Raw genomic sequence first — 25628 nt, forward strand, 5'->3', positions numbered from 1 at the left:
CTACGAGATTATTTTGGAACTCACTACTTTTCTGAGACTTTCTTTCACATCCTTGTTCCTCAGACTGTAGATTAGGGGGTTCAGCATGGGGATCACTACCGTGTAGAACACTGTGGCCACTTTGTCGGTATCTGCAGAGTTGCCAGTGCTGGGCCGGCAGTAGATGAAAAGGATTGTTCCATGGAAGACCACAATGGCTGTGAGGTGAGAGGCACAGGTGGAAAACACTTTATGTCTTCCCTCAGCAGAGCGCATCCTCAAAATGGTGACAAGAATAAACAGGTAGGAGGTGAATATGATCACAATGGTACTCAGCTCATTGAAAGCTGCCACAATGTAGAGCAATAATTCATTCATACTAACGTCAGAGCAAGCCAGGGATAAAAGAGGGGGTATATCACAGAAGAAGTGGTTAATCACATTTGAACTGTAGGAAGGAATTTTAAGAGCAAAACACAAGTGGATCAGAGAAGTCACAGTCCCGAAGAGGTAACAGACAGAAACCAGCAGCATCCGGACATTTTCTGACATGTTAACTGTGTACAGCAGTGGGCTACAGATGGCCAGAAAGCGGTCATAGGCCATCACAGCCAACAGGAAGACCTCCGTGACTGCAAACATGCAAAAGAAATAAAATTGCATCATGCATCCCAGGAAGGAGATGGCTTTCTCCTGGTTTAAGATATTCGGTAGCATCCTGGGGACAATGATGGAGGAGTAGCAAAAGTCCACAATGGACAAGTGGCTGAGAAAAAAGTACATGGGGGTCTGGAGTTGTGAGCTGACTTGTATCAGAGCAATCATGCCCACATTTCCCAGAATAGTGATTCCATATATAAGAAGGAACAGAAGGAAGAGAAACACTCTCATCTCTGGGTCATCTGATAACCCTACGAGAATAAACTCTGTTACAGCTGTGCAATTCTCCTGCCCCATGTCCATCTTTCACTGATCAGGCTTGGAAAATCAAATGGAAAGTTTTCTGTTTAATCTGAAAAGTTAATAGAACAGGTAATGTAGGTTCAAATTACCTCATGATTTTTCAACTTTGATACCAGATTTTGAAATTGAAATATAATTAACCATGCAATTAACACATATGAAAAGTTTAATATCTCAGCATAAATGGAGAGACACTAAAGCTATTAGTAGAATCAAAAAGATTTTTTTCCTACAGTTTATTGAGTCTAGGATTTAAGTTTTTTGTCTTGATAACTTCATAATAGTAAAAGGCATTGCTTTGACAATAGGATGTCTGATTGGTACCAAAAATGTCTTAGAAAAGTGTAACTCACATTTCATAAAAGATATTACACATCAATAACACATAAGATATTTGATTACTTTGTTATTAAGAATAATTAGTGGCAAACGTAAAGTCATTCAAGTATTTGCTCATTATTGTTAAAATTTATAATAATAACCTCAGTTTCTGGTAATTAGCTAAAGTGACTTAACACACGTTTTCACTGAATGAGAACAGGTTTGATCCCCAGCATTTGAAAGACATAACTCACATCCTAAAAATTTATCATCAACCTGAAAGACTAAGACACAAAACAAAACAAAATATAATAAAAATTGTGAAAAATAGAACCACTTCTAAAACTATGATTCAACATAGTTTAGTCACAAAGTTATCCTATTTGAAGTTATTCTTAGTTATGGTTGATAATTTTAATGAATATCTGACAATACACTAAGTGAATATATGTACATATAAGTGACTCAATATATAATGTGATGAATTTATTTGACTGACTTGTTATATATTTTCATTTTAATTACTATCATACTAGAATAATGCATTTCATCAATAGTACAAAGGTAAATTTCCTGAAGTATTTCAAATCATTGCTTTTGGGAATGTATACACTATAAAAAATGGATATGAAATTTAAGACTCTATTGAAAAGGAAAAGGAAATTGGGGAATTGAGAGAATTAATTCTCCTTCCCAAAAAGCAGGATGAAGTCATATATATTTGTGGCATGAAAATTAGTCAAATTATTCAGGAGTGAAATACAAGAACATGTATTTTCTCAAGGACATAAACTAAATTTAAAGAAATGGAAAAATATGACTTTACTGAAGTCATATTTTTTCATTATCTGACCCCCAAAATTTATTTTCCTAATTCAGAGTTAAGACTGGGAAATGTAATGAAAAGAACATTTTTCCAATATTTTCAACACAGTATACTAGATTCATAAAAGAAGCTAGTATATAATGTAATAAAAAACAAAGTATTCACTTTATTTACTGAATAAAAAGAATTCACACATGCTGGTACCCATATTCAAAGAGACATTTGTTCAATTCAAAGAATTAGAGTAATCTTAAGGATCCCTCTTAACTCCTAAACTCTAGTTTCAAAGACAATAACTGAAATGAAGAGAGGAGAAGGATAATGAAAAACAAAGAGAGAGAAAGAGAGAGAGGACATAATTTTTAGGACTCTTCTATATACACAATATGATTTTATAAAAGACATTGAAATAGAAAAACATTTGAGCAGCAAATGCAATGCACAAAAATACAAATTCTGTCTAAAATATTCTCCAATTATAAGATGCTTGAGTTAGACATATCTTGAAAAGACACATCCCTTCTCTAGGAAAGTACTTTCACTTTTATTCTCAAGGAACCCAGGCATATTTCTAAGAACAAACCTGAATGATAGGTACTTTACTCCGATACTGTAGGTGTTCAGATGCATGTAGTAAGCTAGAGATTTATAATGAAATATAAGCTCTGGGGAAATGATTTCTTCAAGTTTCAAAGCAATTATTAATCTCTAAAGTCTAAAATTACATTGATGGTTTGGTGTTGAAGCACTTAATAACTGACACTCTGTCATTTAAAACTTTGTAAATTACAGTGCCTAAATTAAAAAAAAAAGAAACTGATAATACATGTGAAATAAGACATAATAATTAATCTCTCTGGAATGCAGAGGGAGTATTTTAATGACCTGATAGGAAAAATATTTATAACCCACTATGTCATGACCAGATTTCACCCAACATTTCATTTTAACACTCTGTTTACATAGATGTGTGGCACACACCTTAGTTTCATTCAGGAATGTCATAGTTCATGTCATTTTATTTCCTAAAATTTTATCAAAGCCCATAAATTCATATAAAACATTGAGACTAGTACCACGTCCCAATTATTTCATAAAATATAAAAGCAATTAAATATATTAAGCAGGAAAATTTTTAATAGTTTATACATAATGTATGCTTTTTTATGTTTAGAATTTAATTTAAAAATTATACAAATGTTTTGGACTGGAGTGATACTACTGTGGGTCAGGAATGCTATATGAACTGGTTTTGGATCTCAGCATCCTATACGGTAATCAGTGTACCACCAAGAGTTATACCTGAGCATAGAAACAGCAGGAAGCATGAGCACCTTGGGTATGGTTCAAAAACTAAAAATACAAGAATTTTACACATTTTCTATGTGTGACATATGTAAGGATTGTATATATCCTTTTACATTAATTTTTGTGTACAATAGATATGCCAAGTAGTGGTTACACTGGGTTGTGTTGTAGTTCTATTCTTATTTTTTTGGATAGATTTATATATTTATTTCCAGAAAGACTAAACCAGAGAATATTCCCACAAGAAATGGATTAGGATTCTTTTCTCACCATCCCTCCAACAACTCTAGCAGTTTCCAGACATGTGTATAAGTGTCATTCTCACAGTCATGAAATGATTATGCCCAGCAACAAATAATTAGGCCAAGAAGTTGTGGTATTTGTACATGATGGAATATTATGTAGCTATAATAAAAAACCTAAGTCATTCAATTTGTAGCAATCTGGATGGAACCAAATGATATCATGTTGAATGAAACCAATCCAGAGGAAAGGGATAGATACAGAATAATCTCCCTCATATGTAAGACTTAAATTTATGCATCAAATTAGCAACAAAGGTAAAACGGCAACATGAACAGAGAAATGTTCTACACAATTCACTTGAGGTGGGGATAGGTAGGTCTTTTGTATTCTTGGGATATGGAGAGTGTCCACTGTTGACGAGTGCGTTGAAATTATGTTCCTAAGAAGCACTTATTCTTACAAATGTAAATTATAGAATCTCAATCAAAATTTTAATTGCAAATCATACACATGTTAAATCTTAATTTTTATAATAAATAAATAAGAAGACATTTTATTTTTATTTCACAAGGAATAATAAAGGAACAGACACTGACTCTACACTTAGACAAGTTTCAAGTAAATTTCAGACAAAAAAAACACATGCTTCTTCATGTGTAGTTGTTATGTTCCCTACCCCAATCCCTTAGGGAAAACTTTTATATAAAAGATGTTTTGATGGTTGGATTTTGCATAAAGTACATCCAGTGCCTGGCAAGCTTTCCATGGCATATTCAATATGCCAAAACTAGTAAATACAATGGGTCTCATTCCTCTGACCCGGAAGGAATCACCAATATGGTAGCATAGAAAAGGATATGGAAGGAGAGACTGATAAAATCTCAAGGCCGAACTAGGCTGCCAAAATGAAGAAAGACAAAAATGATTGTCTGTACTTTCAATGTACATACCCTGGCATCAGATGTATCCATCGAGGACCTGATGGTACAAGCGCGAAAGATCAAGTACAACATCATTGGTCTGACTGAGACAAGAAGGCATCAATCACATCACACCATTTTCGACACTGGAGAAGAACTGTTCCTCGGAACATGCAACAAGAGGCATTGGAGACGTCGGTGTCCTTGTCAACATGAACTTGGCCATGAGCATTGATTCATTTGAATGCTTAACAACCCGAATCGAACAATAACACTTGAATAGATGTGGCTCACTGCCGGCAGTTTCTATCTTCTTTGTCTATGCACCAACATCCAATTATGATGAAGGAGAAGTTGAGAAGTTCTAATGGAGATGGATAATTTCTACAAAGAAGACCACACCTTCTACAAGGTCATTGTCGGTGACTTTAATGCCAAGATAGGACCAAGAAAATCAGCCAAAAAACTCCACATCTTGATCCATGGCCTAGAATGGAACAAACAGGATGAGAGACTATCAGAGTTCATCATCTTGACCAAGACCACCCATGGTAATTTACAGTTCCAGAAGGTCAAATATAAACATTGGACATGGGAGTCTCCCAGTGAACGGTTCCACAACAAAATTGACCACATCACATTCAATCGACGGTTTTGCCTGACTGATGTTGCTGTTGTCCCAAAATTCCAAATGGGATCTGACCACCATCTCCTTCATGCAAAATTCTACTTCACAGAGTGGGGAAAAAGGGCTGCAAAGTTTAAAGAGAGAACTTCCAGAATGATCACCAACTGGGAGCTCTTTGCAACATGGAAAGATTCTATCATTGACAACGTTGAAGAGGAGTATGATCGACTGGCTCAGCACCTCCATGATTGTGCGAGGAATGCCAAGAGAGAGATAGCCACAAAAAGAAAAAACGCCTGTCTTCGAAAACTCTTGAGCTTATTCGCCAAACTGGTTTGGCGCATGCCTCAGGCAACCACAAGTGAACGTAGGAGCTTCCAAAGCAGTGCAGAGATCCATAAAGAAAGACCTCAAAGAGAGAAGAGCAGCAGTGTTGGTAGATAAAGCAGAAGCCGGGAAAAGCATTCGTAATGCCTGCCTGTCCTTCGCCAACTACAAGATCAAGATGACTGCCCTCCGAAGTCCTGATGGATCTATCACATCTTCCAAAAAGCAATGGAGAAGAATGTCATGACATCTACTCAGATCTCTTTGCTAGCCATGTCCAACTGCTCACATACCAAATTCTACAGAATGGATATATAGTTCCCAAAGTTCTCCCTTCAGAAATTCCACACGCCATTTCGTTGGTAAAGAAATGAACAGCACCTGGCCCAGACAAGGTCAGACCTGAACACCTGAAGAACCTGCTGTCAGTACTCATCAATACACTGGCTCGGCTCTTCACACGCTACCTTTCTGAATGCAAGATTCCTTCCAAATGAAAATGAGCAGTACTGTACTATTTTACAAGAAGGGAGACATCCGATATTGGCAACTGTCACCAGATCTGCCTGTTGTCTGTCATTTACAAGCTGTTCACTCGAGTCACCCTGAATAGGACTGGCAGAACACCAGAGCAAAGACAACCATGCGAGCAAGCAGGTTCTCAAAGGATTCAGCACGATCGACCATATCCACACGATAACCAAGCTCATTGAGGTTTCTCAGGAGGTCAAGCTGCAGCTCTGTCTAACGTTCATTGATTTAAAGAAGGCCTTTTATTCTGTTGAGAGAGAAGCGGTTATAGAAGCCCTAGCCAATTAGGACATTCATGTTGAATGCATCACGATCCTCCCTGAGCTGTACTATGGATTCACTACCAGGATCTCACTATTCTACAAAGAAGTGATCATCAATGTCAAGAGAGGTGTTAGGCAGGGTGATACCATTTCACCAGAACAGTTCAGTGCAACTCTCAAGAACATCATGCAATTACTGGAATGGGAAGGAATGGGAGTGAATATAGATGGTAGGCAACTACACCACTTTTGCTTTGCTGATGACATCCTTCTAATAACACCAAACATTAGCCAAGCATCACAAACGCTGGCCCACTTCAACCATGAGTGTGGAAAGGTCAGACTCCAGGTGAATCTTGTTCCATTTGCTCTCAAAGGAACGACCATCTCCAAATGCAACAGTTATGTGTACCTAGGTCTAGAAGTCAGCATGATAAATGACTTGCCATCTGAGTTACGCAGGAGGAAGAGAGCAGCTTGGAAGGCCTTCAAGAGCGTTGAAGAAATAGCTAAGAGGACAAAGAACCTCTGGCTCCAGGTACATCTCTTCGATTCCACTGTTCTTCTTGCATTAACATACATCACAGAGACCTGGGCCCTACGCAAACAGGATAAGAACTCTATTCAGGTCTCCCAAAGAGGAATTGAAAAATCTATGCTTGGAGTTTCACTCAAATGACAGAAAGAATCTGGAGTTCTGACCTCCATCAATGGTCAAGAATCAGGGACGCTGTCTAGTTTGCCAGGGCATCAAAAATCAGATGGGCTGGACACGTAATGAGATTTGGAGATGACTGCTGGACTTAGAGCCCTTACCAACTGGATTCCACGGGATGTCAAAAGACCATGTGGCTGCCCACCTACAAGATGGTCAGACTTCTTCGTCAAGACCCTAAATGATTCTTTGAGGCTCTTTGTGTTCCTAGAATGAACAGATGCCATTGGGCTACACTAGTACGTGACAGGGATGAATGGAGATGTTACTGGTGTCCACTTGAGCAAATCAATGATTAATGGGAAGTAAAGTGATCATGTGACATCCAGTGCTGGAAACATTCATATGCGATTATAATGATTATTTATTCTAAGCATGTTTTCCTTATTACTTTATTAGTTTAGTTTCAGTTCTATTGACTTGGGTATATACAGAGAGACACTCTATATGATCTACATGTCAAAAAATTAGTCCTAAGAAAACTTTTTTTTTTGGTTATATTTTGTTCCTGAATTTGATATGGCAAGAAACTTTATCTAAAACTGAGGCTCCATCTTTATTTTCTGTACACAGAAAATCTTTCATAATAAAAGACAAGAACAATTATTACTAACTCATATTTTGCTCATGACACATACATAGAGATCTGTACATAAAAAAAGATAAGTGAACCATGCAAAGTGCAGGATAGTCTCACAACAGAGTCAATCAAAGGCTAGTGAGGTACAGGATGCTTATCTTGCATCCAACAATCCCTGCTAGCACCCCCTTCCCCACTACATAGACTTCTGAGAATGGCTGAGAATAGTACCAAAGCTTATCTGGACATGGCCTAAATACATATTCTCACATATTTATCACATTTGTGACAGAGAGATATTGGTATGTTGGCAGTTGTCATTGTTTTTGTCTTATGTACACTGTGGAGGCATGGAATTGTATCATTGAAATATATAGTAATGTAAATAAAGCTATTTAAATTAAAAGTAAATAAATAAAAATAGTTATTCAATGGAATAAGTGAACAGTTCTGAGCTTAAAGCATAACCCAATTCAGTTATATTTTAATTTTCTTCAGTAATATATATGTTTCTTTGTCTTTGTGTATGCAGGTGCATGTCTGAGTGTGTATTCAACCTGTTTTTTCTTTAGGCTGACAAAACACATGTTGAATTCCAGACAATTAAGTGTACAGGAGAACATACAGAAAGGAAAGAAGTGCTATATTTTATACCTATTAAAACACATGGCATAGGGATTCTGGATATAGTTATAGCATAGAAGGGTGTGATTGGACACAAAGTTGTAATAACCCATGATATTAAAGTATTAATTCTGTTACCACAAATACATGAAAGAAAATGACTTCAAAATAAAATGGTCTATGATTTCTACTAGTTATCTAGAATTCCAAATAAAAATGACAGCATTTTATCCACAGTGGAATGTTAATATAAAGGAAAAAAATTTTAAATAATTAGAAAAGACATCTAAATTAGAAATTCAATTTTTGAAAACAACATAACTTTCTTCAATGATAGTAATTGTAATGTAGTCTCAAGGCTGTGTGTTATTTTTCCAAATATTCTTATGAAGTTACTATTATCATTAATGTTTTATACATATTTTAGATATCCACTGAAGTTATACAGTCCACTAATAGTGCTATAATAAAAATTATGAGGGCATTAAGAAATAATTAATAAAATGAAAAGAGAAGAAACAAATTTTAATGTTACATGTAGATGTAGAAATAAGACAAAAATGTGTTATTCTTTGTAAAATGGTAAGAATTAGATTTGAAAATGATTGTGTTTCTGTAACAGATACTTAAAGTTGAAATTATTAACAGTTAATCATTAAGTTTATAATTGTATCGAAGCAAACCAAATTTGTATGTTAAAACATACCAATAATCAGTGGAATTATAAATATAAGGGAAACATTGTATATCTTCTTTTGTGGGGATGTCACAACCAGTTGTGTTCAGTGCTAATTCCTGAATTTATACTCAGAGATCACTCCTCATTAGGGCCCAGGGGTATATACAGAAGCCAGGAACTGAACCTAGGTTGAGTCCTAGGTTGAGAAGGCGGACAACTGAGAATAATGTATCTTTTAGTACGTTAAATCCTACACTTGTAAGTTAAAGAGTCACAAAAATTGGTGAATTAAGAATAATCACTCCTAATAGCCTTCATTTCATTACTGTTCTCTGTACTCTCACACTGCAGTTCACCTACTCACCCCTCACCAGCGTCTACCTGAGTCTTGATAATAAACAGCATCTATGAAATTATTTTGAAACTCACTACTTTTCTGAGACTTTCTTTCACATCTTTGTTCCTTAGACTATAAATCAGGGGGTTCAGCATGGGGATCACTACCGTGTAGAACACTGTGGCCACTTTGTCAGTATCAGTAGTGTCCCCAGTACTGGGTCTGCAGTAGATGAAAAGGATCGTTCCATGGAAGACTACAATGGCTGTGAGGTGAGAGGCACAGGTAGAAAAGGCTTTGCATCTACCCTCTGCAGAGCGCATCCTCAGGATGGTGACAAGGATAAACAAGTAGGAGGTGGATATGATCACAATGGTGCTCAATTCATTAAAGGTGGCCAAAATGTGGAGCAGTAGCTCATTCATACTGACATCAGAGCAAGCCAGAGATAAGAGTGGGGGTATATCACAGAAGAAGTGGTTGATTACATTTGATCTATAGGATGTGATTTCAAGAGCTAAACACAAATGGATCAGAGAACACACAGTCCCACAAAGATAGCAACAAGACACCAGCCCCATACAGAGATTCTGGGACATGGCCACTGTGTACAGCAGTGGGTTACAGATGGCCACAAAGCGGTCATAGGCCATCACTGCTAGAAGGATAATCTCAGTTATCACGCATGTGCAAAAGAAGTAGAATTGTGTGGCGCATCCTTGGAAAGAGATGCCCTTTTCTTCCATTATGATACTAGCCAGCATTTTTGGCACAATGACAGTGGAGTAACAGAAATCAACAAAGGACAAATGGCTCAGGAAAAAGTACATGGGAGTGTGAAGTCGAGAGCTGACCCGAATCAGTGAGATCATGCCCAGGTTGCCCACCACTGTGACCCCGTAGATGAGGAGAAACACCAGGAAGAGCCAAACTCTTAGCTCTGGGACCTCTGTTAATCCAAGGAGAATGAACTCTGACACAGCAGTACAGTTATTCTGATCCATGTCCCAATTTACTGCTGTTGGAGAACTCTTAGCATTTATTCTCCATTCTCTGATCTTAAAGTCATTTTCTTTTCTGTCTCCTAAAAAGACATAAAAAGAAAGAAGAGAGTTAACAATTTTTTCCACAAAGAAATAGAATAATGCTTTGCAAAGGTTAGATTTTGGACAGAAAATCATATGAGTGGACACTTCAGAGCCAGAAAAATTCTTTTCCTATCCACAAGATCCTATATGAGAACTAGACTAGACCTACTTTATTTAGAATTCTAACTACAAATTTATAAATACAGCAGATATTATTTAAATGTATATTACTTATTAAATATAAATTTTCTCTTTTCCTGGCAGACAATTAATCAGTGTTGGAATTGAAATCCTAAGTATTAATGAAGAATCATATAGTTCTCATCTTTGTCTCTCCCCTGAAGTTAAGAGATCTATGCTCATTTAAATCTGTCAATTAATATGTATTCATTTTAAATAAATATCTTTAGAACAGAAAACTCAGCAACTGTACCTAGAGTGGCATTTTCTCATAATTAAAATGTTGGTTTTCAAAATTTTTATATTTTATGTTAACCATATTCTGGAATTTGGTTCTTAAGTTAGACTTCTTGTCATGAGAACTCTTAAGACTTTTAAGGACCTATTTGTGAATAAATTCACTGCTTTAAATCCACTTGAATAACTAAAAAATATTCTGTGAAAAGTTAATAATCAAATATTTGTTTCCACATCACAACAATATTTATTTTAAAAAGACATATCAAGTTTCCAGTAAAAGGAAATTATTAAAGCTAAGTGTTTATTATCAATACATGCAGCTGTACAATAGTTTTAAGAGGTTTAATAATGTGAGTGAATTTAACATAAAATGATAAACTACAAATAACCATGATGCATAGATAAAATAGAATATCTGTACATATGTCTAGTTGCAGATTTAAGCTTGGGTATTCATTACAAAATATTCCATTCTAAGTATATTCTAAAGAGAGGTTGAAACTTGCTTTAATTTTCAGTTTTGTGGATAAAATAAGGAAAGAGAGTGACATTTTTAAATAAATAACTTAAAGCCTTTAACCTAGAGCAAATACAAGGGGAATCAATAATATGCTTATTTTTTTCTTCCTTCCTGTTCCTTGATAAATATACTAATGATTGTAAGGAACAAGAGAACTGGAACCCAGAGGCTACACACCAAGGTATCTTCTTTCTTTAAATTATTTCAAAGGGGAAAAAATACATGAGTTTAGAAATCCAACTCTTGGGTTGGAAAAATAAAATAGCAGAGGGTATTTGCCTTGCATTTGGCTAACCTGGATTTGATCCATGGCAATCATTCTGATCCCCCATAGCTGGGGTGATTTCTAAGCTCAGAGCCATGAGTAAGGCTTGAGCTCTGCCTTGTATGACCCAAAAAACAAAAGAAAATCTATATATATATACATATATATCCACACATATATCACTGTCACTGTCCTCCCATTGTTCATTGATTTGCACGAACAGTCACCAGTAACGTCTCCATTGTGAGACTTGCTACTGTTTTTTGCATATCGAATACATCGCAGGTAACTTCCCAGGCTTTGCCATGCAGATGGGATACTCTCGGTAGCTTGCTGGACTCTCGGAGAGGGGTGGAGGAATCCAACCCAGGTCGGCAGCGTGCAAGGCAAATGCCCAACCCGCTATGCTATCGCTCCAGGCCCCCACATATATATTCAACATTAAAAACAAATATATTTTTGCTGTTATTTTCCCAATGATTCAAGTCACTTGTCTTTTTCTGAACAAAGGTTACTTGATTTCGAAAAATAATTTTTTGAGTCTCAAATATTTTTTTTTTATTTGCCTATTGATTACTTCTAAAAAAGTGATTTTGAGTTAAAGGGCTAATAAGAGCTACATGGAAAATTAAAAGAAAAATTTTAGAGACACTTTGGTTGCTGCCAAAGTTTGCATGCCACTAATATCTGGCGTGTACATACTTGCAATTCTTACTGAACACTCTACAGTGTCCTGGAAATTCCAATTTCCCACCAGACACATGACAACAACATATGCAAGTATAAGATTATTTGTCTATAAATATTCATAGTGTCAAAGTTGAGAAAACTATTTAGGAGAGAATTCCAAAGAATTTTAGAGACAAATAAACCTCTTCTTTCTACTGTGGACTTGATTCCCATGTCCATGAGCCTCTCTGAGCAGCTCTATAGACTTTTACTACCTCTAAGCACCAGAGTATCCCTAAAGTGAATCTATTTTTCACCACATTCCACAGATGGGATATAAAAGTAGTAGGAAAGAAATATAAATCAAGTATTTAATTTGTTTACATTCTTTACTCTTTCACAATAAAAATCAGATGATTTTGGTTCTATATTGAAAATTTTTAAAAAAAAACACAGTTTTCTACATACAAAACTATCCCTATTTTTCTTTACTTTGGAGGTTGTTCATAAATACACAAAAAGAAAACGATTGTCATACTAAAAAAAGTGCTCACGACAATATCATACTTAAAATGTACCAAAGGAAAGAGAGCAAAGACAGAATTTTAAAATGTCTAACAAGAAAACTGTTCTTTATAATCCACACTTTTATGTAGAACTAAAGCAAGTTACCCCAATGAGAAGGAAAAATAATAATAATTCTCTAGATTGTAGGAGGTATCTTTTTTATTCTTCCCCTAAAATGCAGAGTGTAATCGAACCAACAAACCTGTAGCATAAGCATTGCCTCCCCTGTCTTTGAAGATGCTATGCTGGAAAATGTTATAGGCTTTATGTTCTGTGTATATACATCCCTAGGGCCTGTGGCCCTTAAGTTTCTTAAAGTAATGATTGATCTCTGTGGGACAGTGACAAGAATTCAAGAAAACAACACCATTTGGGACTCAATTGACTCCGTTGGGATTCACAGACAATCTTTTACAAAATAGAATGGCGGGTGGATAAAATAGTCCAATTTGGTACATAATATAGTATTTCAGCTTGACTCTACCCAGACTTCCTGATGAACTTAAGAGCAACATACATTGCATCGAAACATTCATCTGAGTCAAGAATAGGTCTTACCCACAGGGTCGAGCAATAGAATAGCAGGTACCACACTTGCCTTGAATGTGTCTGATCTGAGTTTGAGCCCCCGTAGCACATATACAAGGCCCTCAGATCCTTTCACTGAAGATCCTATGCACAGAGCCAGGACAAAGATTTGAACAATAATTGCTGTTACCCCGAGATAAAACAAACAAACAAACAAACAAGTAAAAAACTAAAAAAGAGGGTAGCTTCTCAGTTGCATCTATATTGCAAACCATAATGTGCAAAATTAGAGAGAAAGTATGGGGAAATTTTTCTGCCTTAGAGGCAGGAGAAAATTTGGAAAGGAGTGGGGGGGGGGGGGGATGCTTGGGACATTGGTGGTGGAAAATGTGCACTGGTAGAGGGATGGGTGTTCGATCAATGTATGACTGAAACTTAAACATGAAAGATTTGTAACTGTATCTCATGGTGATTCAATTAAAAAAAAGAGGAAGCAAAAATTTAAAACTGAGTCTTATAAAGCTTGCCCACTGTAGGATAACATTGGTTTGTCCTTTCTGCCTTGCCACAGGGAGCTTAAGTTTATTTAGTTACTCCCATCACGGTGCTCCTATTCCTTTGTGTTTATTAGTAATATCTTTCTTTGTGCTCTGTTAACTTGTAAATATTATTTTTCTAGTCTCCTTATGTCCTTTGCATAATTAAGTCAGAGAAATGTCCTTTTTGTATGGACACACAAAGACAGTTAATGCTTTGCTTTTGTGACTTGGAAGTTAACTGACTCTGAATGATATTTACCTGCTGGACATCTGTTTTCTCGACTTAAGTCTCAGTTGCCCTTACTTCCTAGCACCCCAGAAGCAGGATCCCAATGAGAGATTGGATGGACCCAGGGCATGCTGTGAGCTATGTGCTACCCTGGCATTTAAATGGGCCTGGCCAAAAGCCATACTATTTAACTATAAGTCAAGACTATGGTCATGGACAAATTCTGTCATGATCCAAAAAGTAATAACTGGAGTAGAATCCAGCTAGGGTTAGGAATGATTAATCCAGCCAGAGCACTGTAGAGGTTGAAACTATTGCACAGCAGTAGGGCGTTTGCCTTGCATGCAGCCGACCCGACTGACCCGGGTTCAATTCCTCCATCCCTCTCAGAAAGCCTGGCAAGCCACCGAGAGTATCTCGCCCACACGGCAAAGCCTGGCAAGCTACCCATGATGTGTTCGATATGCCAAACACAGTAACAGGTCTCATAATGGAGACGTTACTGGGCCCACTCGAGCAAATCGATGAACAACGGGAAGACAGTGACAGTGACAGTGAGCACTGTAGTCTGAGTTTGTGGTGAGATGTTCCCAGGAGAGCCATGCTACAAGCACAATGTATATCTTACTTTATCCACACAAAATAATTAATATTAAGGAGTAGAATTAAGATGTTAATTAAGTTATTGGACTAAGGAAAGGAGAAAAATAACCTTAAGTGAAATTTTGCCTGTGAGGAAAGGAAGTTCTTTCTTATGCTGATTTTGCAATGGATCGGGTGCAGTGTCTCACTCCAATGCTGTGGAGTTGGAGAGAGACTGGATAGTTGGAGAGAGAAGAGAGAGAACAGAGCAGAAAGATGGAGCACAGGGACAGAGGGAGAAGAATATAGGGGAAGAACGCAGGAGCCTGTGCATAGAGAGACGCAAATGGAGATGGAGCTTGGAGAGATGAATGGGAAAGACAGGAGGAGACGGGAATGAGGGGCAGTGTGAGACTAGAATGGGGAGCTTAGTGAGATTGGAACAGGCACGTGGGGAGAATGGAATAAACGGCAACTGATAATCCACCAGTTTGGCCTTTGTTCCCTCCTTTGTCCACCCATAGCACAGGCCGCTCCAGGTGGGGAAGAAGCCCGAGTCCACTGAACCCGGATGGTGAGAGGGAGAGCCATGGGCTCTCCCAAGCTGCCCTGGAGATTATATACCCACCTTATGCACAAAAATTTCTTCCAGGAGGACATAGGGTCTATAGTTATTCCAGTGTTTTGCCAAATCCCATAAAGGGATAGGAATGGCAGAAGTACTGAGAAAAATAATTGCTCATATTTATTCCTGATCCATTTTACTAATACAAATTTATTCCTTATGCACTTAAGGAAAAACAATTCCATCTCTCTCAAAAGAGAGGATCAGAACAGAGATGATGGTGGGGGAGTTGTCAAGCAGTGTCCATGGTGCCCAAACATCACGTGTGGCATAATGCACCAACAGCCTGGACAGTTCTGTCCTGGAGCCTGGTAGCGTGGTCTTGCTTGAGTCCTTTGATGCTGGTATTCACCAAGGCTACAGGAGAATGGTGTAGGGGCCATATAATGCTGAGTTTGAACTTAGAGCCTTCCATAGGCAAGAAAGTTGCCCATGATTCATGAGTCATCTCTTTCACCTCCAGTTATTTTTCTATTGTGGTATGTTTCCCTGAAATTACTTTATTCTGTTTTCTCCACAAATTATTTTTGTCTTTCTTTCTTTCTTTCTTTCTTTCTTTCTTTCTTTCTTTCTTACTTTCTTTCTTTTTTAAGTGAGGGGGATGAGGAACAACTATGATACACAGGGGTTACTTTTGGCTCCTGAGCCAGTTGCTTGCAGGATAAGTACAATATCTAATGTATTATCATTTCCCATCCCCTATGTTTAATTTTTGGAATAAATTTTAATCTACATACATCTGGGATTAGTGAATTATTTATTGTTGTCATTTCACTTTTACTATATAAAATTTTTATTCATTTTTTTCCTCTCAGTTTCTGACAAGAAATCTTCAGTATTATTCACATTTATTGTTCGATCAGTTGTCTAAAGTAGATATGACTTTTCACAAAACTTCATGCCATCCAAATATGTTACACACAGGTATATAACATATGAATACATTTCTCACATTAATACACACAACACATACACACATAAAGATTTTCAGCAATGCATGGAACACATTTGATTATCACAACTGCAACTAAATGCTTCATCTACTGTGTAGAAGACAAAGGTAGTTATCCAGTACAAGTGAGGTTAAAGGGTGCTGCAAAACAATTTTTAATCCATACAGGACAGAATAGCTCTGCACTCAGGAATTACTCCTGGTTGTGGTTGGGGGACCATACGGGATGCTGGAAATCAAACCCAGGTCCAGCCGTGTGTAAGGCAACAGCCCTCCCCACTGTGCTATCTCTCCAGGCCCTGGCACAGCGGTAGAGCATTTGCCTTGTGCGCAGCTAGCCCGGCGGAGTCGGGTTTGATTCCTCTGCCCTTCTTGAAGAGCCCAGCAAGCTACCAAGAGTATCTCGCCCACATGGCAAAGCTGGAAAGCTCCCCGTGACGTATTTTATATGTCAAACACAGTAACAAGTCTCACAATGTTACTGTGCCCGCTCGAGCACTGTTATTGAATGTCGGTATAAAATATACTTTCATCATAACTATGTTGTACTTTCATTATTGTAGTAGCTACCTACTCCTTTAAGGAAACAAATAATGAATATTTGTCAGAGACACTGAAATATTTATAAATGAAATTTTTTATGATATATTTTTGTGGTACTGAAATTTCAACCTGAGATTTATACCTAAGAGACATATGCATAGCAACAGTCACATCATGAATCCTTCAAAGTATTTCTCTTGGAAAAAAGTCCATATTTTTCTTACCTTTTTAACAACTTTTATTGTAATTACACACACAAACAACAATACTCCACGTCAGCTACTTAAAATCTCATTTTACAACTAGATCATACAATTCTCTTATTATTTGAAGTTCAACAAAAACTCTGATTGGCAGTTTATTCCAATTTATATTGGAGAGACTTGAGGTTGATAAAAGTAAAACATATCATCAAAATCACTCATGAGCATCAGGATACAAGCATTGATTCAGCAGACTAATTTCAGTCAATTATCTAATTGCAAAACATTGTTAGAATATAGAACAAAAAATATAGCATTAAGAGTTAAAAACTCATGAGCTATTTATAATACAACATGACAGATACTGTTAGGAACCTAAGACACAGCACTTAATTTTCACAGAAGTGTAAACAGAACAGCAGAGTCATCACTGTTTTGCATAAAAGAGACATAAAATTATAATAAAAATATTCAGTAATGCATTTAATATATATAAATACTATAAACAGATGGGAAATTGACTCCTTTTTTTAGAAAATCATGAATTATGAGACCAATTTATGCTCAGCCCATTTAAATTTTTATAAGATTGATTATGTACATCAACAATGTAGAAAAGACATGACACCTTTATGAGCATGCTATTAAAAATTATTGAAAGTATGGTAAATAAAATATTTAAGTGTAATAACAGTCCCTTTCTGCCCAAGAAAACAATCAAGTAGAGTTTGAAGATCACCAAGGAAGCAGATGCACTTCAAGTATACAATAAAAGAATGATAAATGGCTCAATACATAAGGCAATTTTAAAAGGTGAAAAAAAGAATCCTGTAAAGTTAGCTACCTGGTAATTCCTTCTGTATTTTACTTTCAAATCATATATATCTAAAACAAAAGCATCCTTAAGAGTCTCTGCTGTGCTACACATGCTAGGGGAAAAGGCAGCTCAGATAGAGAAGGGAGCACCAAACGAAGGGTGTTGGGAGGATCCTCCCAGGATGGGAGAAGCATGCTGAAAGTAGACTATAGACCAAACATGATTGCCACTCAATGCCTCTTTTTCAAATCACAACACCCAAAAGGAGAGAGAGAAAACAAAAGGGTATGCCCTTCTACAGAGGCAGGGTGGGATGTGGGGGATGGGGGTGGGATGGGGTACTGGAATCTGTGGTGGTGGGAAATGGGCACTGGTGGAGGGATGGGTATTTTATCATTGTATAATTGAAACCCAAGCACAAAAATTAGTAAGTCTACAACTGTACCTCATGGTGTCTCACTATTAAAAATTTAAAAGAAAGAGTCTCTGTTGCAACATTGTGTCTAGCTTTGCAAGTGATGTTTCAATAATTTAGATTCCAGCACTTTCTTGAGAGCTGCTTTCACATCCTTGTTCCTTAGACTATAGATGAGGGGATTCAGCATGGGGATCACTACCGTGTAGAACACGGTGGCCACCTTGTCAGTATCTGCGGAATTGCCAGTGCTGGGCCGGCAGTAGATGAAAAGGATTGTTCCCTGGAACACAATGATGGCTGTGAGGTGGGAGGCACAGGTGGAAAAGGCTTTGCGTCTTCCCTCAGCTGAGCGCATCCTCAGGATGGTGACAAGGATAAACAGGTAGGAGGTGAATATGATCACAATGGTTACGATCTCATTGAATGTGGCCACAATATATACCATGAGTTCATTCAGACTGGTGTCAGCACAAGCCAGAGAAAGAAGTGGGGGTAAGTCACAGAAGAAGTGGTTAATCACGTTTGATCTGTAGGATGGAATTTTAACAGCTAAAGACAGGTGGATCAGAGAACACACAGTCCCAAAGAGGTAACAACTAGAAGCCAGCAGCTTCTGGATAGTCTCTGACATGTTGACTGTGTATAGCAGTGGGCTACAGATGGCCAGGAAGCGGTCATAGGCCATCACAGCCAACAGGAAGACCTCTGTGATTACTAATGTGCAGAACAAGTAAAATTGCACCATGCAGCCCAAGAAAGTGATGGCTTTCTCCTTGTTTAAGAAATTAGCCAGCATCTTTGGCACGATGACAGTCGAGTAGCAAAAATCCACAAAGGACAAATGGCTGAGGAAAAAGTACATGGGCGTGTGAAGCTGTGAGCTGACTCGTATCAGTGCCATCAGGCCCAGGTTGCCAATAAAGGAGAATGCATATATGAGAAGGAATAGAAAGGAGAGAAAAACTCTCAGCTCCGCGACATCTGTTAACCCAACGAGAATGAATTCCGTCATAGCGCTGCAATTCTCCTGCCCTGATTCCATCTTAGATTTGTCAGGGTCTGAAAACCAAGCGATGCTTATTCTGTACAGGAAATGAAACATCAAACACATGTTTATATTCACTTTGCATTTAGGTAATATTGATGTCAAACACTCTGAATGAGATTTAAAATAATTCAAACTGTTCAATATGTCAATTACCTTATTTCATTCTCAATTAGTTTATTCATATTTTAAGCATCAGCAGAAGTCGTTATTCAATTTAATCTATGACATTTTACTGTCTGTGAATTGTTTGTTGTCTTTATAGATTTTACAATACAATTATAATATCATATTAATTTTCTCATGGAGATGAAGCCCTATTGATTAAAAACAATTTTCTTTCCATATGGGAGCATCTAGTGTAGTCCTATGTAATGCAATATTTAGAGCAGGCTGTCATCAAAAATTTGTTGCACATGAGATATTTCACAATTCCTTTGTTGGAAACTAAGCAGTTCCTTTTAGAAGATTAATTCAGTAGATACTTTAAATTTTAAATCATACATAACAATAAAGTAATGTGAACATTTGATAATGTCATTATCATTTTAGTTGTGAAATTTTAATTAAGCCTAATAATAGTGCTAGGCATGTCAGTAACTGCCTAGTATAAAACGATTCTATATTTTTAATGAAAAACAATTATAAATCCTGTATCCACATATTAACCCTAGCAGTAATAAAAGATATGTGACTTTAATGAGTGATTTTATTTTATCTTTTATCTGAAATAATTTGCTACACTGATAAAATTGTGAGGTAGCAAATCTAAATTCCAGCATTGCTGGAATTTAAAAATGAGGAAATTAATTGCCTAAAAAGGAAATAGCTTTAAACTCAATTGCACTAATTCTATATAAATTTTAGAGATCATTATTTTTATTTTATTTTTTTAATTTCATTTATTTATTTTCACAATATTTGATTGCATTTAATATTCAAACACCAATCCTACTATCATGACACCCTCCCATGACCATATTTTGGTTGTTTCCATCCCAAACCCCAATCCCTGCCCCAAAGCAAAATAAAATAATTTATTTAAATTTATTTTATATTGTTTGGTATGAATAAGCCATTGAAATTGATCCAAAAAGTTTTCCTCAGAGGAAAGTGTGTGAAGATTGTTGTATTTCACCCATGGGCCATTAGCCCTACTATAAGAGATTACTAACATGTTGTTAAAGGTTGAGCTATATAGCACAGCAGTAGGGCGTTCGCCTTACAAGCGGCCAACATGGCCAACCCGAGTTCGATTCCTCCGCCCCTCTCGGAGAGCCCGGCAAGCTACCGAGAGTATTCGATATGCCAGACACAGTAACAACAAAGTCTCCCATGGAGACGTTACTGGGCCCGCTCGAGAAAATCGACGATCAACAGGAGGGCCTTTACCTTTACATATATATATATATATATATATATATATATATATCTGTAAAAACATATTTCCCCCTAAGATTGGTTGCCTTCTACTTTAAACCTCATAAATGTGGTGCACTACTCTTGGAGTATGAGTAGTGTGAGGTATGAGATATCAGGAATAGATTCACTCATGTGTGAGGCCTCGGCCCAGCTGTGTGGAGGGTGGTCGTGAGCATAGCAGCAGTTGAGTTCTGGAGGTTTTTGGCTGCCAGGGATGGCTCCTTGTGGTGGGGAGGGAAACTCACACACCCACCCTCAGGTTTCCCTGAATGAAACAGGCTGGCGAGGGTCAGAGGCAAGATATTACTATTTTTAAAGGAATGCATTTAATGGCTATATTTAGATATTAAGGAAATTTTAAGTCTAGAATGATATATATACATGATTGAAATTTGATTAGACTACAACCCTAAATAAAGTAATTTTATCTATCTTGCAAAGAATAAATTTTTTCAGTTTCTCTCAAGTCTTTGCCTAAGGGTAGTTTTTATATTGTATATTACACATAAATCAGACCTGGCATTCAGACCTCTCTTTAAAGGAAAATGAAAATAAAAAATTTTAGGTTTTATCAACTTCCCTAAGTAGCAGAAGTTTGTCCACACAGTTATAACATAACAATGTCAATGTATGAAATAATTCTAGATTGGAAAAGTAAAAGCCATTATATATATACATATATATATACAACTAATTTTGAGAAAACCAAACATATTATTTTCCTAACATCATTTTTTATTAGAGTCCAAAAATATTTCCCTTATTCAGACTTAAAACAGGAAAATCCATCTAGAAAACTTTTATTTAAAGTTTTATCAAATGTTTTAGAATATATGACACAAAGAGTTTCAGAAAGAGGAACAAGACATAAAAGAGGGAATGAGAAAGGGCAGGAGAGAAAGAGAATAGAGTACTACTTTTATTATATATGCCACTACACACATCTGTGTGATCCTACAGAGGAATTTGCTCTAATTTCAATATCAATGGTTCCTCAATATACAAATATAAAAGCATTTTTTAAATAGGAAGGGAACAAGTACACTGATTATAGTAAAATATTTTGTAATTAGAAGCAATTTAACTTAGGCATCTTAAAAAGACATTGTCTGGTACAATATATTTATTTTCATTTTTAAATGACCAAAGCATAGTTTTAGGAACAAACCTGACTGATTAACATTTTGATCCTGGTTCTGTAAATATCTCAATGTGTGCAGTACACAGTGATCCCTTTATAATATAATTTACACTCTGGGGAAATGGTTCCTCAACAATTCAATCCGACTCCTAATCTCTATGGTTTAAAACTACATTGAAATTAATTGAATACTACAGGTAGAGTAAAACATGATAATTAATCTCACAGGAATATGACCAGGAAGTATTTTAATACCCTCAAGGGTGAAATATTTTATAATCATACATGCCACTTGTAGATCTTGCTAGTTATTCCATTATTACACACTGATGCCATATATATGGCTCACATGTCACATTGCCACTCTGATCACTTGATCACCTGACATCCTTTTAGTCATCCATTTGCTAGAGCTGGCAACAGTAACGTCTCCATTCATCCCTGTCATGAGCTAGTGTAGCCCAATGGTGTCTGCTCACTCTAGAAAAATCTAGGAAAACGAAGAGCCTCAAACCATTCATTCTGACCATCTTGTAGGTGGGCGGCTATACAATCTTTTGATATCCCGTGGAATCCAGTTGGTAACAGCTCTAGTCCAGCGGTTGTATCAAAATTGCATTATGTGTCCAGCCCATCTGTTTTTTGATGAGTTGGCAAACGAGGCAGCAACCCTGATTCTCAATCCTGAACAGAGGTTGGAACTATGGATTCCTTCTCTCACTAGAGTGAAGCGTGATACACCAAGCAAAGCTCTTTTGCTTCCTCTTTGGGAGACCGAAATAGCATTCTCATTCTGTTTTCAGAGGTCTCTGAGGCGTATGTTAATGCAGAGGAATGGTGATATGCAACGGTGATATGTCATTAATAATCCTTATAACTTCATCCTTCCCTATATCATAACCAAGACCTACACTTCCCAGGTATCAGTTATTAGTGCTGCATGAGAGTTCCTTCAGAAAGTTATAATAGGAGAAGGTCTACCAGCTAAGAAAGTTTTATATAATAATGTTGATAAACTTAAAAGACAGTCGCTATGTTTAGAATTCAATTTAAAAATATACAGCATTAAGAGTAATTGGCCTTGATTTGCTGGTGACTAATGATTTGACACTTGGGAAGCATACAGCTTTGGGTAGGTGTCAGCAAATCTTCACCTGGCCTCTACCTTAGAGCTTCAAGGACAACTTTCAGCAACTTCTTTCCAGTCATAACAGTAGTTTAACTCCCTTCACCACCTGCTCATTAGTGCATGTAGGCACATTACATCAGTTTCTATACAACCATGACTAATGTACATTGTCATATGATTACAAGTCTATGCCCTGTGTGGATGACTTTGTTTCAAGGACCCTATGCATACTAGTCTTTGAGAATTCACTATCCTAGCTCTATGGAAATGTTCCTCATTCCCAGGGTCTGCGTAGTTATGAGATAAATAGAATACACTATAAAATTAAAATGTTCTAACTCCTAAAAGTCCACTAGAAACCTACTTAAAAGTGACAACATTTTATAAATGGATGGACATGAAGAGTATCATGATGAATGAAGTGAGTCCGACGGAGAAGGAAAGATATAGAATAATTGGACTCATTTGTGAGATATTAGAAAACATAATATTACATGAATACGCAAGGACAGCGGAAACAAGGCCCAAGGAGAATGGTCCAAGGTTAGAAGCTTGCCACAATGGGTGGTGGCATGGAATGACAGTTGGGAAAGGGAAGAAATCACTACAACAAAGATGTTGGAAACTGCAAACAATCACTATGGACAAGAACACAATGCTGAAACTAGGTAAAGGGACAAATATCAGAACATTTCAATACCTGTCTTGCAAACGTTAGAATGAACAAGAGGAGAAAAGGAGGAGGAAGAGGAGGAAGAGGAGGAAGAGGAGAAAGAGGAGGAGGAGGAGGAAAAGGAGAAGGAGCAGAAGAAAAAAGGAGAAGGAGGAGAAGGAGGAGGAGAAGGAAGATGAAAGAAGGAGAAGAAGGAGAAGGAGGAGAAGGAGGAGGAGAAGGAAGATGAAAGAAGGAGAAGAAGGAGAAGGAGGAGAAGGAGAAGAAAAAGAAAGGAAGAAGGAGGAGGAGATAAAGGAGGAGGAGAAGGAAGAGATGAAGAAAGAGAAGAAGGAAGAGAAGTAGTAGAAGGAGAAGTAGTAGTAATAGTAGGTAGAAGAAGAAGAAGAAGAAGAAGAAGAAGAAGAAGAAGAAGAAGAAGAAGAAGAAGGAGAAGAAGAAGGAGGAGGAGGAGGAGGAAGAAGAAGCAGGAGGAGAAGATGGAGGAGGAGGACAGGGAGGAGTAGGAGAAGTAGGAGGAGGAGAAGAAGTAGAAAAAGAGAAGAACGAGAAGTAGAAGGAGAAGTGGAACAAGGAGTAGGAGAAGATGGAGGAGGAGATGTAGTGAGTAAGGAAGGAGGAGAAGAAAGAGAAGAAGAATAACGAGAAGTAGAATATGTAGGAGGAGGAGGAGAAGAAGAAAAAGAAGGAGGAGGAGAAGCAAGAGAAGAAGAAGAAGAAGGAGGAGGAGGAGGAGGAGAAGGAGAAGAAGAAGGAGAAGAAGAATAGGAATAAGGCATAGGAGGAGAAGATAGAGGAGGAGGAGAATAGGAGAGAAGGAATAAGGAAAAGAAGTAGAAGAATGAGGAGGAGGACTTGGGGTAGGAGATAGAGGAGAAGTAGTAGTAGGAGGAGGAGGAGTAGAACAAGGAGGAGGAGGAGGAGGGGGAGGATGAGGGAGGGAGGAGGAGGTGGAAGAGGAGAAGAAGATGTACAAGGAGAAGAAGATTAAGCAAAAGAAGAAAAAGTAGAAAAAGAAGAAGGAGGAGGCGGAGAAGTAGAATAATAAGAAAAGAGTAAAAAGCTGTAGGAGGAGAAGATGGAGGAGGAGTCGTAAGAGAAATAGGAGAAGAAGAAGAAGAAGAAGAAGAAGAAGAAGAAGAAGAAGAAGAAGAAGAAGAAGAAGAAGAAGAAGAAGAAGAAGAGAAGAAGAAGAAGAAGAGGAGGAGGAGGAGGAAGAAGGAGTAGTAGGAGAAGATAGAGGAGGAGAGGAAGATGCAGGAGGAGGAGATGAATTAGGAGAAAAGGAGGAGAAGAAGGAGATGAAGTATAAGAAGACGAAGGAGTAGAGGAGGAGAAGGAGAAGGAGGAGGAGAAGTAGAAGTAGGAGCAGGAGGAAGAGTAGAAGAATAATGAGAAGAAGGAGAAGAAGGAGAAAAGGAAGGAGTAGGAAGAGAAGATGGAGGAGGAGGACAGAGATGTGGAGGAGAAGGAGGAGGAGAATAGAATAAGGAAAATAAGTAGAAGGAGAGAAGAAGCACAAGAAGAAGAAGAAGAAGAAGAAGAAGAAGAAGAAGAAGAAGAAGAAGAAGAAGAAGAAGAAGAAGAAGAAGGAGGAGGAGGAGGAGGAGGAGGAGGAGGAGGAGGAGAAGTGGAGGAAGAGATATAGGAGAAAGAGAAGAAGGAGAAGAAGAAGAAGGAGTAGGAGGAGAAGATGGAGGAGGATGAGGAGATGGAGGAGGAGGAGATTTAGGAGAAGGAAAGGAGAAAAATAAGGAAAAGAAGAATACGGAGATGAAGAATGAGGAGAAGAAGGAGGAGTAGAAGAATAAGGAGATGGAGATAAGAAAGGAAAAGAAGAATGACTCAGAAGAATAGATGGAGGATGCGAAGGAGATGGAGGAGGAGGACAAGAAGGAGAATTAAAAGGAGAACAAGAATATGGAGGAGAAGAGTAGAGGAAGAAGAAGGAGGAGGAGAAGATGGAAGAGGAAGAGGAGAATGAGGAGAAGCAAAGGAGGAGAACA

At 37.4% G+C, this 25628-nt stretch overlaps 3 protein-coding genes across 3 annotated transcripts; all 3 read right to left on the bottom strand.

The window, feature by feature from the left end:
- On the bottom strand, nt 1-942 carry LOC130041965 (olfactory receptor 5L1-like). The gene has a single exon (XM_056134270.1). It carries the CDS (start codon nt 940-942, stop codon nt 1-3), a length of 942 nt encoding a protein of 313 aa, XP_055990245.1.
- An 8373-nt stretch (nt 943-9315) lies between these two features.
- On the bottom strand, nt 9316-10251 carry LOC130041971 (olfactory receptor 5L1-like). The gene has a single exon (XM_056134283.1). The coding sequence runs from the start codon at nt 10249-10251 to the stop codon at nt 9316-9318; it is 936 nt and encodes a 311-aa protein (XP_055990258.1).
- Nucleotides 10252-18297: 8046 nt separating this feature from the next.
- Nucleotides 18298-19254, bottom strand: LOC130042420 (olfactory receptor 5L1-like). The gene has a single exon (XM_056134596.1). The coding sequence runs from the start codon at nt 19252-19254 to the stop codon at nt 18298-18300; it is 957 nt and encodes a 318-aa protein (XP_055990571.1).
- Nucleotides 19255-25628: the final 6374 nt, after the last annotated feature.

Source organism: Sorex fumeus, unplaced genomic scaffold, assembly GCF_029834395.1.
Source record: "Sorex fumeus unplaced genomic scaffold, SorFum_2.1 ptg000007l, whole genome shotgun sequence".
NCBI classification, from domain to species: domain Eukaryota; kingdom Metazoa; phylum Chordata; class Mammalia; order Eulipotyphla; family Soricidae; genus Sorex; species Sorex fumeus.